We start from the raw sequence: 18,673 nt of genomic DNA on the forward strand, positions 1-18,673 counted from the left end.
TTCTTATTCTCTGGCACAACATTCCAGGATCATCTCACACCTTCCAGTCCAGTAATCAACCACTTCCCCACAAAGCCTTGGTTCCATTTATTGCAGAATGGTGTTTAGAAACCAAAATCTGGGCACGATGTGTGTTCACCGCTTCTAGGTGGACAAGGATTATGAAATACATGTATGTATGTGAACCCACACATACACACACATCTATATTTCTGTCTAAATTAAATATACTGAGTTCATACTAATACCTCTGATCCCAATTCAACACCCCAGGATTCATTTTAGTTTTAGCCTTTCTCTTTCTCCAACAAGGAGAAAACCAGCATTTGATTATCTACATTTGTTCATCTGTTTACTCAAAAAAAAATACATATACATTCTTTCCATTAAAGACCTAATCAGGGGAGCCGGGTTGCTCAGTCGGTTAAGCGTCCAACTCTTGATTTCAGCTCAGGTCAGATCTTACGGTTCGTGGGTTCAAGCCCTATGTCAGGTTCTGCACTGATAGCATGGAGCCTGTTTGGGATTCTCTCTCCTCTCTCTGCCCCTCCCCTGCTCTCACTCTCAAAATAAATACACAATTAAAAAAATTAAAAAGTCGTCTCAGAACTGCTAGCCCATATCCCTGTGAGAAACACATTAACTAGATTAAAATTTTGATGCACTGTTTTTCTTGCCATTGGCTTATACTGTCCAGTCAAGACAGTGTTTTCCAAAGTTATTTAGGGTCCTTATTTCCTTCCCCATACCCTTTCAGAGTGATAATGTTATTCACTGGAAATACAACTATGTTCTTTTGTTTTAAGATTTTATTTTTAAGTAATCTCTACACCCAATGTGGGGCTCGAACTTATAACCCTGAGATCGAGAACTGCATGCTCCACCAACTAAGCCAGGCCCCCATTTGTTTTTCTTTTTATGCCCTTTTATGGGTTCTCCGACACTGGTTATTTTTTTTTAGCAGATGAAGGGTAGAGTACTAATTCTAAAAGTCTAGCTGTCAAGTATAAATATCAGGGAAAGATGGAGTCATAGTTTTATGTATGGGAGGGGTGGTTTCCTTTTCTTGTAAAAGTAGAAGAGACTTTAACATATTTACATAAAAAGAAGCAACAAGGAAGAAGTTGGCAAAAGGTCCCTTGTGTTAAGGAAAACATGCAGGGCATTTTATACAATAGTGGTTCTCAAGCTTTACGATGCATTAGAATCACCTGGAAGATTTTTAAGCACCGTTGGCTGGTCTCCACCCCTACCATTTCTGATTCACCAGTTGGGGGATGTGGAGGCTTGAAAACAGAATGCTGGGCACCTGGGTGGCTCAGGAGGTGGAGCGTCTGACTTTTGGTTTCAGCTCGGGTCAAGATCTCTCGGTTTGTGGGATCAAGCCCCACGTTGGGCTCTGTGCTGACGGAGCAGAGCCTGCTTAGCATTCTCTCTCTCTCTCTCTGTCTCTCTCTCTCTCTCCCTTGCCCTCCCTCCCTCTGCCACTCCCTCACTCCTTCTCTCTCAAAATAAATAACCATTAAAAAAAAAAAATGCGAATGCTGCCTGTCGAAATACCATAATTTCAAAATAAGTAGGTTAGAGTGAAATCAGAGTAGTTCCAAGACAGAAACATATACACATTGTTTTAATCAAGCACAAAGTTAGAAAAAATACATTAAAATATACTGAATACTATCTATCTCCAGACCATACTTGACATTTATTCAAGGATTTTCATCTTGTCTTTTATTTTTTATTTCCCACGAACACCTTACTTTCTACCACAAGCACTTACTACCTTTATAACACTTAAAAAACCAAACTTTAAGTGTGCTTAATGTATCATAGCTTTGAGGGGCACCTGGGTGGCTCAGTAGGTTAAGCGTCCAACTTCAGCTCAGGTCATGATCTCACAGTTCGTGAGTTCTAGCCCCATGTCAGGCTCTGTACTGACAACTCAGAGCCTGGAGCCTGCTTTGGATTCTGTGTCTCCCTCTCTCTCTGCCCCTCCCCTGCTCGCACTCTCTCTCTCAGAAAATAAACATTAAAAAAGAAAAAAATTTTTAAATATATCATAGCTCTGTTTATAACATTTCCTAATTACTGTGATTTTCAACAACTCTTAAAAGTAACATTTATCTCATTATATTTCACAATTAAATATTTCTGGTATAAGAAAAGCTATTAATTTTTATTTATACATCTTAGATCAACCAGTCTCCCAAACATCCTTATTTAACCTAAAATATTTTAAGTTGACCATCACAGTTGTCTATCGTATACTGAGATTTTAAATGCCCATACCCCTTTTTAATCATGTATCCCACTTCCATAAATCTTTAAGCAAATTATCAGAAGCCCAAAACAAGAAAAACTAAAACTAAGAGCAGTTAATATATAGCCATCTCTAGAAAAAAACGATCCAGGAAATCATAATACATTCTTACAAATTATATGAAGCACTTAAGTCCCTTATGTACGTTCACAGTGAATGCAAAGTGTCCATAACCAGCTAAAAAAATAAAGGAAACATAAGAATAACAAAGAACTATGCTAGTTTATAGTCAAAATGGAAAATTTTGTTACTTTTCTGTATTTTCCAACTTGTACAATTTGTTTATAATAGGCAGTAGGGAACTTTATCAATAACACACACAACAAAAACTGGGTATGTTCACATATGCATTATGGTGATGTTCTTTTACCTCAGTTGTATTTGCTTCCGTTTTTGCAACTCTTGGTTTCTGAGTTCTTCCAATCGTCTGAGTTCTTCTTGACGCCTCATTAGATCTATAAAATAAACCACACATTAATATTTCTACCTTCTCTTTCTGTATTTTTAAATCAATAAACATATTATTACTGACAATATATTTACTAACTTATTCATATTCATGCACCTAGCTTCTCTTTTGTCTATTATACCATCTTATAATGAAAGATTATATAAGCTGTATAATCAAATTACTATCTTTTCTGGACCTGTTTGTTTCTTCATAGGTATGAAAATAATAAAATTCATCCTTATGTTAATAAATTAAAATGGGTAGTAATTGTTTTAACATAAGGCCTAGAACATACTAAAAATGGAATAAATGGCAGACATATTTTCATGTACACTCGTAAACACATTAAAATTTTTTTTCAGCAGTGAATATAAAGCACAAAAAGATGCTTTGGGAGACATGAACAGAGGGCACATAAGACCAGAACACACAAACAGAATAAAGAGATAAGATGCTGCTTAAAACCAAAAGAATATCCCTCCCAAAATACAATTAGTGTAAGATTCCTCCTATGCAAAGTCAATTTCTTATAAAAACAAGCAATGAGAGAATTCTTTCTTATAAGGGGAATAAAGGCTGAATTCTGATATTAACAAGATCATCTTAATTTTAAACAAGATGAGCATTCCTGCTGTCATGAATCTTTGCTATATCAAGAACAGGGGTTCCAGAGTAATACAAGATGAGAAAAAGTACATTTGTTTTGCCCAAGTGCTAAAGAATCTTTGCAATATCTTACCAAGTTACTATGTGTGCATACACACATGGATCAAAAAATATTAAAATACTGTGCATAGCACAATTACTGGTTGCTTTTATTTCCCTTTTCCCTTATCATGTTATCTGAAATTTCTAATGTGAACATAAATTATCTTGATTAAATGTTCCTTAACAAATTACTATTATTAAGAACATAACAGGGGTGCCTGGGTGGCTACATCAGTTATGTGTCCGACTCGGTTTCAGCTCAGGCCATGATCTCACGGTTTATGAGTGCCAGCCCCACATCAGGCTTTGTGCTGACTGTGCAGAGCTTGCTCGGGATTCTCTCTCCCTCTCTCCCTGCCCCTCCTGCATGTGTCTCTCTCAAAATAAATAGGTAAACTTAAAAAGAAGAGAACATACCAAAATACTAACGGTCACAGTTAACATTCTATGAGTCAGTTACCCTAATATCATAACCATGACAAAGTAGGCATCATTAACCTTAACAAGATAATTATCTTTCCCATTTTTACAGACTGAAAACAGATCGAATTATGTATTAATTATGTCAATGAAAAAAGATTTGGACAGACGGGCCTGGCTGGCTCAGTCAGAAGATCATGCAACTCTTGATCTCGGGGTCATGAGTTCGAACCCCACGAGGGGTACACTGATTAAAGAAAACTTAAAAAAAAAAAAGTTCAGACTGATTATAAATGTACTGTAGCAACACAGGTAGTAGGGACCGGGTGATTCTGTCAACATGCCAGTTGACAGAACACTTAGCTATCTTAAAAAGTCACCAAACACTACTACAATGATTTTGAACATTCAGACCATTAGTTGTCATCCTTAACTGCTCATCAGAACTACTTAAGTACCTTTTAACCACAAAATCTCTTGGGAGGTAGATATCAATTTTTTTTTTTTTTTGAAGCTCCCTAGTTGACTCCACTGTACAACCACTGAGAACCATACAACTATCATATAATTACTTTAGCTGGAGAAAGCTAGTAGACACCAAAAATATATTATCTACCTCAATAAGCCAAAATGTGCACAGTGTCTTTTTATCACTGATTATCCAAAAAAGTCTATTCAGTATATCCTATAATAATTTTAACATGAGTTTGCAGGCTAGCTTCTCTTAAATCATGGACAAATTACCACATATAATAAATGTAAAAATATGCATTTTCTTCCACGAAAAGGACTAAGACATTTGTTTTCTAACTAGATTTTCTCCTTTTCAGCTATGCCTGTTGAGAAAACTGCTTTACCCTCTCAGACAGTATTTCCTCATCTGCAACATTGGTAAAATAATTAGCTCAAAGAACCCAACACTAAAGTTCCTGAAATTTCACCAAAGCTTATATATTAAACACTGCCAGAGAAATATCCTTCTGGGGAAAAAAATTACAAAAAAATAGAGAGCTAGAGTGTTTTTTCCTTTGATCCAGTAAATCACAGTAACAGGTATTTTCTTAAAAAAAATATCCTGGGGCACGTGGATGCCCAACTCTAGTAAGTGTTCAACTCTTTATTCTGGCTCAGGTCATGATATCACAATCATGAGATTGAGCCCTACATCAGGCTCCATGCTGACAGCTTGGAGCTGCTTGAGATTCTCTCCCTTCCTCTCTGTCACTCCCCTGTTCATGCTTCTCTATTAAAATAAATCAACATTAAAAAAAATAGGAATCCAAAGGCATCCATACACATAAAGACATCAGATGTAACACTACGTTTTTTTTTTAATGTTTCTATTCATTTTTGAGAAAGAGAGCGAGCGAGAAAGAGAGAGCACGCGCGGGGTAGAAGGAGAGGGAGACAGAGGATCTGAAGTGGACTCTACACTGACAGCAAAGAGCCAGATGTAGGGCCCAAACTCATGAGCCATGAGATCATGACCTAAACTGAAGAAGGAGGCTTAACCGACTGAGCCACCCAGGCGCCCCTGAAGCACTACTGATTACTAGACCAAATAACATTTGAAAATCCTTGCCTAATTTAATGATAAATAACATAAAATTACATCTATAATTTTAATATATCAAATACATGGGAATATAAGGAACTAAAGGAGAATACAGACAAATTTAAAATTTGATTTACTAGACTGTAGAAGTGTTTCTCAACTTAATATCTTTCATGAAAACTGAATGTATACTCTCTGATCTAACAAGTCTATTTTCTAGAAATATAAGCATTGAATCTACAGATTGTAAGGGCATATTTAGCCCCAAGGAAAAGCTGAAACACTGTATTGCACAACAAGATGCATCTTGAATACAAGACCAGACAGAAAGCAGTAATAAGGTATAGTAAAATGTTAGTAACAGAATCTAAGTAGCGAACACCTTAAAATTCCTTCAACTCTATGTTCAAATTTTCTCGCAAAAAAAAAAAAAAAAAATGGGGGGGGGGGAACATATCCTAAATAAGCTACTGAACTTTACTTAAGAAGAAAGAAACGGGGCGCCTGGGTGGCGCAGTCGGTTAAGCGTCCGACTTCAGCCAGGTCACGATCTCGCGGTCCGTGAGTTCGAGCCCCGCATCGGGCTCTGGGCTGATGGCTCAGAGCCTGGAACCTGTTTCCGATTCTGTGTCTCCCTCTCTCTCTGCCCCTCCCCCGTTCATGCTCTGTCTCTCTCTGTCCCAAAAAATAAATAAATGTTGAAAAAAAAAAAAATTTAAGAAGAAAGAATCAAGATGGAGTCACTTACGACAAGATGGGAAAAACTCAGGCTTACCTCAGACTTCCCCACAGAAACATTCAGTGCTAGAAGACAATGAAACATACTATCAAGTACTTAAGAAAGGAAGACAGAAAAAGATCCATGAATTCGAAGCACCAGTTTAAAATGTTAAGGATCACAGATAGTATTTTAGAACATGCAAGAACTCAAGGAATGTTGTTTCTATGAACCGTTCTTAAATCATGAGGATAAACATCAAATGATGAAAAGACAAGTCATGACTCCTCTATTTAATAGGGTTAAGATTAAAACACATGAACATTATCAAATTAAAGAACATTAACTTGAAATGAAAACACAGTATTGAAGAGATATGTGCACTTTGATGTGCACTACAGCATTATGCACAAAAGCAAATATACGGAAACAACCTAAGTTATCTATCAATAGAAGAATGGATAAAGATGTGGTGTACACACACAATATACATCTATCTACACACCCTCATACACACAATATACGTACACACACAAAGGAATATTATTTCAGCCACAAGAAAATGAAACCCTACATTTCCAAGAACACAGATGGACCTTGAGGGCATTAAGCTCGGTAACGTATGTCAAATAAAGACAAATACTGCATGGTAGAACTTACATGTGGAATCTTAAAAAAAAAAAAAATCAAACTCTTAGAAACAAACATTAGAAAAGTGGCTTTCAAGGGGCTGGAAAGTAGAGTAACCAGGGAGAGTCTGGTAAAAGGATAAAATTTCTGCCCTTAAGAATAGTAAAGCCTGAGGATTTAATGTGTAACATAGTGGCTATGTTTTAAATAATTACTGTGTAACTGAAAACTACTAAGAGAGTAAAACTTGAATGTTCTAAAACACCAGAAAAATAAACAAAATCAGCCTTTATACTGAAAAAGAAAAAATTAAGTTAAATAAATCCAAACAAATCAGATGCAAAATAAATAAAAGTTGAAAGGAAAAGAGAATGAAAGAGGAATAAAATATGCCTATTCCACTGGTTTTCTTTCCTTCAGTTATCAGGAATCAAAAGATATTTATAAAGGCAATATACTTCTACTACTTGATTTACCAGTTTGATAGCACATACAAAGAATGAAAATACAATCATAAAAACCCAGTGGTGGAAGAGGAGAGAGTAATAACAAAATGCACGCAGAGTTAAATTTCACCTGTTCAAAGTTTATAACTCTAGGAACAAAGATAACACAAAATAACCATGAAGAAAATTCAGAAACTGCTCCTATGCTGATGATCATAAACAAATGGAGAAGGAAAAAAAAAACCCTGTAGTAAGTATAATGGGATTTGGATCTAGAAAACATTAAATAAACACCAGTAAAGTACAACTATTAAAACGTATCAGTGTATCCAAGAAGAATTAAGATTCACAAAACTGGGGCGCTTCCGTAGCTCAGTTGGTTAAGCATCCAACTTTGGCTCAGGTCATGATCTCCTGTCTCTTGAGTTTGAGCCCCGTGTTGGGCTCTGTGCTGACAGCTCAGAGCCTGGAGCCTGCTTTGGATTCCGTGTCTCCCTCTCTCTCTGCCCCTCCCCCACTTGCACACAAGCTCACTCTCTCTCTCTCTCAAAAACAAATGAACATTAAAAAAAAAGTCACAAAACTTTGCTAAGGTATATATACCTTACATACATAAGGTTTACATACATAAACATTCACTGAGGCACTGCTTTTATCAACAACCTGGAAAGAGAACTACAGATAAATCAACAGAGGATGAGCTAAACTAATTATACCCACTTAACAGAATATATGCAGCCATTTAAAAACTGAGACGGGGATGCCTGGGTGGCTCAGATGGTTAAGGGATCCGACTCCATATTTTGACTCAGGTCATGAGCTCATGGTTCAGGAGATCAAGCCCCACATCGGGCTCTGCACTAACAGCTCTGAGCCTGCGTGGGATTCTCTCTCCCTCTCTCTCTGCCCCTCCCCCACTCATGCACAAGCATGCTTTCTCTCTCTCAAAATAAATAAACTGAAAAATAATTTTTCTAATAAATTAAAAACAAAAAACCAAGATCTGGAAGTATGTACTACTGTAGAAAGTAAAATAACAAGGTACAGAGAAAGACAAATAGAAGACTCTTTGGTTATAAATAAATACACATACATATCTACTGACATATTCAAGTTTTCTTTTCATTAAGGGATATACAAAAGAAACTTAAAATATAGAAGAAACCTGTGATTCCTACAAGAAAGCAGAAGGGGGGACAGGGGAGGAGACACATTTTCTGTACTAAGTGGGTTTTCTATTTCCATGAAAGGTCAACCAGAGAGCCCTGTTTCTGTTTCTGCACAGCCACAGAACACAGATTACCTAAAATCTCTCCACCACCCCAATACACCCTTGGAAATGCTGTATGAAGTATAAAATTATAGAATAAAAGAAAACTATAAATTAAAAAGTTTTGACTAACAATGAAACAAACTAACACTGAAATTACCAGCAGATATCTGCTGAAATAAATGTTAAGATGTACTTCAGCAAAACCAGGAGTAATATAAACTAATCAATGTGCTTTTCTAATATTATAAACCAAAAATATTGTTAACAGGGGTTATAAAGAAACATACAAAAAACAATGAAAAAACAAAAGCTCAGGGGAAATAACTGCAAAATTACTGTGCTTCAGAACTCAAACTGGAGGTGCCAGGGTGGCTCAGTTGGTCAAGCGTCCAACTGCAGCTCAGGTCATAATTTCACAGTCAAGTTCGAGCCCAGAGTTGGGCTCTGTGCTGACAGCTGAGCCTGAAGCCTGCTTTCAGATTCTGTGTCTCCTCCCCCTCTCTCTGCCCCTCCTCTGCTCATGTTCTGTCTCCCTCTCTCTAAAAAATAAATAAATACATACATACATACATACATACAATGTCCTTAGAGATGAGGCAAATCTTCTAAAAGCTCAGAAGAGCTTTATGAGGCCTAAAGAAATATTGCTGTTTGTCAACACTATATCCTCAATCAAATACCTCAGAGTCTTCTTCAACTGACATTATGTGCTGAAGAAATGGCTGTTATAATACCATTTATCATCAGCAGCAACAAATAGCTTATGGTAGTATAAATGCTTCCATATTTAATCAGTTATGTGCTAAGATTATGGCATGACTGTAGACAGTGGCAAAGTGCCCAGTAGGCTCTGAGCAGAAAACAATTCATATTAGAGAGAAGTACTAGAGTAATCATGGAGCCCAAGAAACTAAATTTTTTAAAATCCCCCAGTTGATTCTCATGTGTAACCAAATGTTAAAACCATAAAACCACCAGACTAGATAAAACTGAAGGCCTCTCTTCCAGCTCTAAGCAGCAAATGATTCTGAAACCTCATCACATAAAACAATTTTAAATTTTCTGCTACATAAGAGACTTAATCTTTAAACATAGTACATGATAATACATGAGTTCAATTTTCTGAAGAGTAAACTTACAGAACTGCTAAGTTTAGAATCCAAATGAAACCAGAAACGTCTGACTAGTTTCTATAGTTGTTGAGCTGGATTGTTTTTTAACGTATTTAATTAGCATCAGCACAGTTAGTGACTTCATACATGTTCAATAAACTTTTACTGAACAGAAAAAACAAACACTGGACTTTTAGTAATCGAAACTCTACCAAAAGGATTTAAAAAGATGAATGATGATCACATTTTCACCTTTTAAAGAAATACCAGCTCTAGTATAAAAAATACTTTAGAGGAGACAAAGATTAAATAACAGTCCAATAAGAAGGCAGAAATCTAGGTAGATATCTATAGTGCCTTGATCTCTGGAGGTAGTCAAAGAAGGTAGATAAATGTTTACTAAATGCTTACTTTAAAAAACAAAAACAAAAAAATTAACACAATAGAAAGCGATCAGAGGTTTATTTTTAACAAACACAAAACTATGGGGCACACTGGTGTCTCAGTGTCCAATTTCAGCTCAGATCCTGATTTCACCATTTGTGAGTTCAAGCTCTCTGCTGTCAGCACTGAGCCTACTTCTGGGATCCTAGGGATCCTGTCTCCCTCTCTCTCTGCCTCTCCCCCACACTCACGTGTACACGCACACGCTCTCTCTCTCAAAAATAAACATTAAAAAAATATATACAAAATTATTACAGATAGTTGAAAAAATGAGTAACAGGAATTACCAGAAGAAATTATTTGGAGGATTAAAGAAGGGGAAAGATAAACAGTAAAGATAGGCATAAAAAGAAACCTAGCAAGCGGAGAGGAAAGAAGTGGGCTTCTACATATATTCAAGCAGCTTGTCTTATGGTTAGGTATTTGACCAGTAACTATGAGAATAAATTATCACCCATTATGATTGTTCTTAAAAATTCAGTCAGCTCTAGGGGCACCTGGATGGCTCAACCCAGCTCTTGATCTCGGCTCAGGTCATGATCTCACGGTTTGTGAGATCGAGCTCCAAGTTGGGCTCTGCGCTGACAGAACAGAGCCTGCTTGGGATTCTCTTTCCTGTGTCTCTGACTCTACCCCGCTCATGATTTCTCACTCTCGAAATAAATTTAAAAATAAAAGTACAAGTTTTTGTTCTAGGGGACCATCATTGGCTCAGTTGGTTAAGCATCCAACGACTCTGGATTTTGGTTCAGGTCACAATCTCACAGTTCATGGCATTGAGCCCTACATCGGGCTCTGCACTAACAGCATGGAGCTTGCGTGGGATTCTCTCTTTCTGCCCCTCCACTGCTCATGCACATGTGTGAATGCTCTCCCTTTCTCTCTCAAAATAAATACACTTTTTTTTTTTACATTTATTTTTGAGAGACAGAGTGAGACAGAGCACAAGCGGGGAAGGGGCAGAGAGAGAAAGAGACACAGAATCTGAAGCAGAATCCAGGCTCTGAGTAAGCATTCAGCACAGAGCCCAAAGCAGGGCTCGAACACATGAATCATGAGATCATGACCTGAGCCGCAGTCGGTCACTTAACCAACTAAGCCACCCAGGCGCCCCAATAAACTTTTTTTTTTTAATTTTTATTGGTACTCCACTTAGTTAACATACAGTGCTGTATTAGTGTCAGGTGTACAACATTTGATATGTGACTTTTGCCAAATCCACATACCAAGAATTACCCACTGTGCTTCTTTTTGCCAGCAGAGTCATCTATCGTCTACTGGCAAAATTTAACCACTTTAATAACATCCAAGAATACTACTTATGTAGGCAAAACTTATTTTAGTAAGTTCTATGGTTTTGTTTTAATTTTTTTTTTTTAACGTTTATTTATTTTTGAGACAGAGAGAGGCAGAGCATGAACAGGGGAGGGGCAGAGAGAGAGGGAGACAGAATCCGAAACAGGCTCCAGGCTCCGAGTTGTCAGCACAGAGCCCGACACGGGGCTCGAACTCATGGACCGTGAGATCATGACCTGAGCCGAAGTGAGACGTTTAACCAACCGAGCCACCCAGGTGCCCGTTTTGTTTTTTGTTTTTTTTTTAAGGAAGTTCTCTTGGAAAAGGGAGATTTTTGTTTCCGATACAGTGAGTTCCAACTACCTTCTAACTCATAAACAGCAACTTAAATAGTATGTGCCTTAAGAAAAAAAAAAATCATACTGTATCTATATGAAAACCCGTTTTACCTTGCCTCATTAGCATTAATTGGTGTTCATGCCTAGCTGCTTCCATTTCTGCTTCCAGTTTCTCTTTGGCTTCTCTGATGTTTCTATCAACCTGCTCACGCTGCTGCTTTTCCATTTCGTCAAGAGCCTTCCATCGAGATGCATACTCAAATTCAAATGTCCCAGGTTGAGCAAAACGTGGTGGCTGTTCTCTTTCCCTAAGAGTTTACATTTGAAAACATACAGAAATCTATGTTTAAAAGGCAAAAAAAAACAACAAATAAGAACTACCATTTAGCAAGCAGTTACAATGTTCATGGCACTGTACTGGGCGAGTACTCTACATGAATTACCTCATGACAATATGGTAATTCATGTTTTAACAAGCCTGAGTTTAAGAAACTGCCCAAGGATGCCCAACTAGTAAGCATAGAACCAAGATTCAAAACTAAGCAATCTGATACTACCTACAAGCTGCACTCCCCCCTAATTATCACCTTCAATAAGGCTTTCTGGTTTTCCCTCAACAATTTTATACAAGGCAACATGCAACACAGGAATCAAATATGCCCTAAATAAACTGTCTAGAATCAAAGTTGTTCTCTAAAAGTAACTTTTAGGGGCGCCTGGGTGGCTCAGTCAGTTGAGCGTCTGACTTCAGCTCAGATCATGGTCTCACAGTTCATGAGTTCGAGCCCCACATCAGGCTCTGTGCAGCTCAGAGCCTGGAGCCAGCTTCAGATTCTGTACCTCTCTCTTTTCCCCCCTTTCCCCGCTCATGCTCTGCCTGTCTTTCAAAAATAAGTAAATGTTAAAAAAAAAAATTTTTTTAAATAACTTTTAGGCATAGTAATAAAAGCGAATAGTTTATTGAGTGTTATGTGCTAGATTAATTGGCTACGCCAAAAAATAAAGGCCTAAACTTATTACAATTGTAGTTATTTAATACTTGTTTTTCCTTGCTAGACTATGAACTCAATGAGGATGTGAAATATGTCTGTTAAATGCTATACCTCAAATACCTAGCACGTTATCTGGCACACTGTATATATTTAGTACTTATTTCTTGAATGAATGCATAAAAGATGAGCAAATGACCAAAATAATTAAAAAAAAAAGAATGACGTATGAATGTACCTGAAATTCAAAGAATTTTTTCAATTATCCTTGCCTATAATAGCTTCTATTAAAAAACATTGGTAAGGTGCCGGGGTTGCATAGTCAATGGAGTGTCCAACTCTTGATTTTGGCTCAGGTCACAATCTCATGGTTCTGCACTGTTAGTGCACAGCCTGCTTGGGATTCTCTCTCTCTCCATCCCTCCCTGTTCATGTGCACTCTCTCAAAATAGATAAACTTTTGAAAATAAATAAATAAAATTTAAAACATTGGTAAGAACATAATCCGTACCCCACCAATAAAAGTATAGATGTCTCAACAACAAAAAATATACATTTCCTGCAATCCTGAATTTTAACTTTCATTTTAGGGTGGGGAGGGAAAGATGGGTAGGTAAGACAAATTTGGGAGATAAAGGGGGAGGTCGTCAGAGGTACAGATGTAGTCACAAGAAACAGCTTCAAATATTTTTAGAGGCACATAAAAAAAAACAAAGTTAACTATGATCTAGGCATTCTATACCTAAAAAATACTTTTTCTTTTTTAAACATGGACTGGGAAAGGGGAAAATTGGGGGAATCAACCATGCACTAATTTTTCTGAAAGAATTATTTATTATTCAGTAGTTCCTAGGTCACACTTGGACTATAATTGTAAATATTAAAAAATCTTAATTTTCTCCAGGGAAACACTACTGAAACAATATGGATTTGGGGAGTTCAACTAAATTTGAATCATGGCTCTTACGCTGTGAACATTCCCTTCTAAGTACAACTCTTTAGTAGTAAAACTGGAAATATAATGAGATCTTGTAAGGTTTGCTGGGTTAATTAAACCATTATATAAGCAAATTTTCCTATATGCATATAAACTCCACTTTTTGTAACACCCTTACAATTCCAGTTCTCTAAACCCTGAATCCAGAAAGTATGCTCTAGTTCAAATTTGTAATGGTAAACTATAACCAGAAAAAAAAGTCAAGCATCTAGGAAATCAGTCTTTGGAAAAAAAACATAATGAGAAATCAAATGGGTTCTGAATTATAACTGATCCTTCTCTCCTAAAATACGTTCTTTCCTTGCTTCAAGGACACACTGCTGGCTGATCCCCCTACACCAATGACTGTTCCCACTCCTGTCTTTGCTAATTCCTTCTGATATTCCAAACCTCTATATATTGGAGTATTCCAGGGCTCAATCCTTTGACACAGTTTTCTATCACACGTGGTAACTGCAGCCCACAGAGCTCATCTAAATTCCAGATGCAAACCCAACTACTAACTTGACATCTCCACTTGGGTGTTCAAAACCATTTCAAACTTAACATGTCCAAAACAAAGTTCCCGAACTTCCTCCCCCCAAACTGCTCCTCCTACAGGATTCTACAGATCAGTCATTAGCAATTTCCTTATTTCCAGTTACTTCGGCCAAAAACCATGTAATCGTGCTTTTTAACTCTTTTTCTCCCACATCCATCAGCAAATTCCAAAGTCTATTTTCAAACTATATCTATCCAGAATCTGACCACTTTTCACCATCACCACTGTGAACTCCTGACTCATTTATCTGCCCAATTCCACCCTTGGCAATCTATTCTTAAATCAATCGGTAGCCAAAAAGCTTCTGTTAAAAATAGGTTTAAGCCACTACTCTGCTCATTCCTTTCTCATACAATACAAAAAGCCCAATCAGCTCAGTACCCAGCAAGACACAATAATCTGCACTCCTCCCAAGGTTTTATCTCTACCTAATCTCTCCATCCTTACTCACTATGCTCCAACTAAACGGGCCTCTCTACTGTTCCTAGAATCTCTCCAGAGTCTTCCTTCTTGGACTTTATAGTTACTATTTCCTGTGCTGAGATCACTATTCTCTATTCCATCCACGTCTGATACCTACATAGCTAGCTTCCTCCCCACCCCTTCAAGCTGTTACTCAAACGTCACCCTCTCAGGTAGGCTCCCCAACCACCTATACAAAGAGCCACACCACTCTGCTCACAGCATCCACTTTCCCCTGTCTTTCTGCCGTATTTGTTCTACTAACTTTACTGTTTACCTTCCTTACCACCCCAACACAGCCTGAATTTCTGGCCTATTTTGTTCACTGAAACATCTCCTGTACCAGGCATGTAATAAGCACTGATAGTTCTCATTTAAATCGACCATAAAGAAAAACATTCAACTGCCCTATAATCAAAGAACACTAATTAAAGTAACATGAATAAAATACCATTTTGAACATCAGCTGTCAAATCCTAAAATCATAACATCCATTTTTTGTCATGATAAAGAAAAACACCTTTATACATACCAAAGAGTATAAATTGGTATGTTATTTCTGGAAAACCATTTGCCAGTATTAATCAATTTTAACTATGCATACCCTCTGATCTAAGCTTTTAGACCATACATATACCTATAACATCGTATGTTAACCTTTAATACGGGTTTTGTAATTTTTGATTCCTTATTTCTTGTGTGACTCCACCACAAGAAATGTCAGCACCAGGAGGGCAGAAACAGTTCAGAGTTGCACTGACCGCACCTAGAATAGTGCCTAGCACAAAAGCACTCCATTATTTGCTGAATTCATGCATGCTCGTGTTTTATCTACCATAATGAACAAGTGACTGGTTAAAAGTAATAAAATATATTCATACAGGCAACTTATGTAAAAGTATTTCTAACATATCGAGCAAAAAGCAACTAGTACACGAATAATACACATTTTGAAAACTGGCTATTTTTCTTTTTTACCACTAGGAGTGCTTATCTTGTGCCACATTATCTAACTAGGATCTCCCCTGCTTTACCCCCACCAAAAGTCTCCCTTTAACCTGTAACTAAAGCATACTAATTAAAAAAATATTTTCATGGTATCTAAATTATATTGTGTCTCTGTCATAATTACTGATAGTCTCCATCTAGCTACCTACTCCGGTCCCAGTTATAAAAGCAGACTTTCCTAAGTTAATGTTCTGCCCATTATATACAAGAAGAGCATTCCATGTAGACCAGGCCACTCTATTAACCAGATTATATGACTGAACAGAAAACCTTGTAATCCAACAATACTTGATAATAAATGTCATGTAACATCCTTGAAAGCACATATCTAAAAATATCTTTATTAGTAAAATCTTACTTATGATATTGTTGAGTTTTCTGCATTAGCTTCTCTGGCAAGCCATCTTCATCATCAAACTGCTCCATAGGCTCCACAATGACTGGACGAGGGGTCCTGGATAGGTAAAAAGCATAAGAATTAATACAATGTCTAGAATTAACATCCTCCTAGAAATTCTTTATACTAATTCCAAGATACATGCGGCGCCTGGGTGGCTCAGTCAGCTGAGCGACCAACTTCAGTTCAGGTCATGATCTCACAGCTCATGAGTTTATGTCCCACAACAGCTCAGAGCCTGGAGCCTGCATCAGATTCTGTGTCTCCCTCTCTGCCCTTCTCCTGCTCATTCTCTCTCTCAAAAATCATAAACATTAAAAAATAATAATAATTCCAAGATACATACTTGGGAAATTTCTTGAGAAAAATGTCTCAGAAGTTACCATATATATATATATATATATATATTTTTTTTTTTTTAATATTTATGAGAAAGAGAGAAAGACACAGAGCACAAGCAGGGGACAGGCAGAAAGAGAGAATCCGAAGCAGGCTCCAGACTCTGTGCTATCAGCACAAAGCCCAACACGGGGCTCGAACTCACAAACCGCGAGAGCAGGACCTGAGCCAAGGTGCTCCCGCCCCCCCCCCCATATACTCTTAAAATTAGTCAATAAACATTTGCTGCACCAGATACAAATGAATGTTAAAGTCAAACAAAAATGAACGCTTGTTTTTAGAGCACTGCCTATTCAAAATGACAGAGGAGTAAATCAACAACTGTGAACCTACATAACCACTGTAGTTAATTTTTACACAGCACGATGGAAAAGAATGAGCACCTGATTCATATTTTATGTATGTAGAATTATTATCCCCATATCCCACCATCCCAAACTCCCATATCCAACCACCTTCCAGCCTCCCTGCGTCTAACCAGTCTTGTTCAGAAAAGTCTTCCTAAAACCTAAAATGACATCTAAAACACACTGGCCAAGCAGCCAAGCAAATAGAGAAGGAGAGAGCCAGAAGACACAACACATTCAAGGTGGAGGTTGGGGGAAAGAGGAGACAAGAGTGGATGATCAAAGATATGACTTGTAAACCCTCCTTCTTTACTACTTTCCTAAGTAAAACAAAAGGATGGGAAAGTTCACTGAGGAAGACAAAACAAGGAAAGGAAATAGAATGGATGATATGCTGACATCAAAATTTTCCTTGCTATTAACTTTGTAAGGATTTTATAGCCAAGAGCAAGATTTAAAAACTATACCACCAAAAGTACCCATGTGTGTTTGGTACAAACATTTTCTTGTAGCTTGCCTGGACTCATTTCTTGTAGCTTTGACTGGACTCATTTCTAAAATGATCCAACAGTATTTTTACCATTTTTTCCAAATTAGCAAATACCAGGACTGATGTGTTTTCAGTGATAACTGAATGAACTGGATTCATTTTTGTGAAAGTGGCTTTGATGGCCTGTCCAAGGAATGGATTACAGATCATCAGCTGGATGAGAAGCACCCTAAGGATTTATAGATCCTGTCAAACTGTTGGTGATGACATCATCATTGGCACACCTGATATGTTGTCACTGCTACCATCACAGTCCCCTACATGTCATCTCTAATAATACTTCTGGAGGGCCTGGCTGCCTAATCCAGTAGAGAAGAGGCTTTGGTTCTTCCAGCTCCTGCCTCCCAATTATCACACTCGAAATATAGCATATTCATTTGACAGGATTGAACCATCATCTGTACATGAAGATCCACATCAATCTTTCTTATGATCAGTGCCTTCTACTGATAACAGAGCACCTCCTCTGGTACTTGCAGATGTTTTGTTGATTATGTTCACCTTTTGGAACTATGTAGGCCTAACCACAAATAAAAAATCTTTGCCTAAGTCTAAAAAAAAAAAAAAGAAAGAAAGAAATTTTGTTCCTATCAGTCTCTTACCATGTAAGTAACAGTAAAATCTATACTGCCTTCAGAAAAAAAACAAATCACTTAACTTTTGCAGCTTTAACATAAGAACTAAGAAGTAAAGGGGCTTTCTGGATTCTAAAAGCTTCCCTTTGCAAATAAAGATCCTGAGAGTAACAAAGACTTCAAATTCTAAACTGTTATTAAAAACGATTATTGGGGCGCCTGGGTGGCGCAGTCGGTTAAGCGTCCGACTTCAGCCAGGTCACGATCTCGCGGTCCGTGAGTTCGAGCCCCGCGTCAGGCTCTGGGCTGATGGCTCGGAGCCTGGAGCCTGTTTCCGATTCTGTGTCTCCCTCTCTCTCTGCCCCTCCCCCGTTCATGCTCTGTCTCTCTCTGTCCCCCCCAAAAAAAATTAAAATAAAAAAAAAAATCTTAAAAAAAAAAAAAAAACGATTATTAAAAATGATTCCTGGGGAGCACCAAGCTGGCTCAGTTGGTGGAGCATGCAACTCTGGTTGCAGGTTGTGAGTTTTGAGCCCTACACTGGGTGTAGAGATTACTTAAAATCTTTATTTAAAAAAATTATTCCGGGACTAATGAAGACATTTTAGGCAGAATAAGAAATAGAATCAAGTGCGGAATACCTTGCGGTGACGATGAGATTATAGAAACCGCAGATAAAGTGGGAACCCAAAAGAAA

General features: G+C 37.5%; 1 protein-coding gene across 2 annotated transcripts in view; it reads right to left on the reverse strand.

The window, feature by feature from the left end:
- The window catches only part of PSPC1 (paraspeckle component 1), a 109,849-nt gene that overhangs the window by 71,832 nt on the left and 19,344 nt on the right, over window positions 1-18,673 (reverse strand). For both annotated transcript variants that reach the window (XR_006296561.1, XM_043574593.1), the window contains exons 3-5: window positions 16,067-16,162; window positions 11,823-12,019; window positions 2,691-2,775 (exon numbers count right to left, since the gene is read on the reverse strand). Coding sequence is in view for 1 of the 2 variants with exons in the window: in XM_043574593.1 (XP_043430528.1) it covers window positions 2,691-2,775; window positions 11,823-12,019; window positions 16,067-16,162 (378 nt within the window). In the remaining variant the exon portion in view is untranslated. The remainder of the gene's footprint in view (window positions 1-2,690; window positions 2,776-11,822; window positions 12,020-16,066; window positions 16,163-18,673) is intronic.

The sequence above is a fragment of the Prionailurus bengalensis genome, chromosome A1 (genome assembly GCF_016509475.1).
Source record: "Prionailurus bengalensis isolate Pbe53 chromosome A1, Fcat_Pben_1.1_paternal_pri, whole genome shotgun sequence".
Classification (NCBI taxonomy): domain Eukaryota; kingdom Metazoa; phylum Chordata; class Mammalia; order Carnivora; family Felidae; genus Prionailurus; species Prionailurus bengalensis.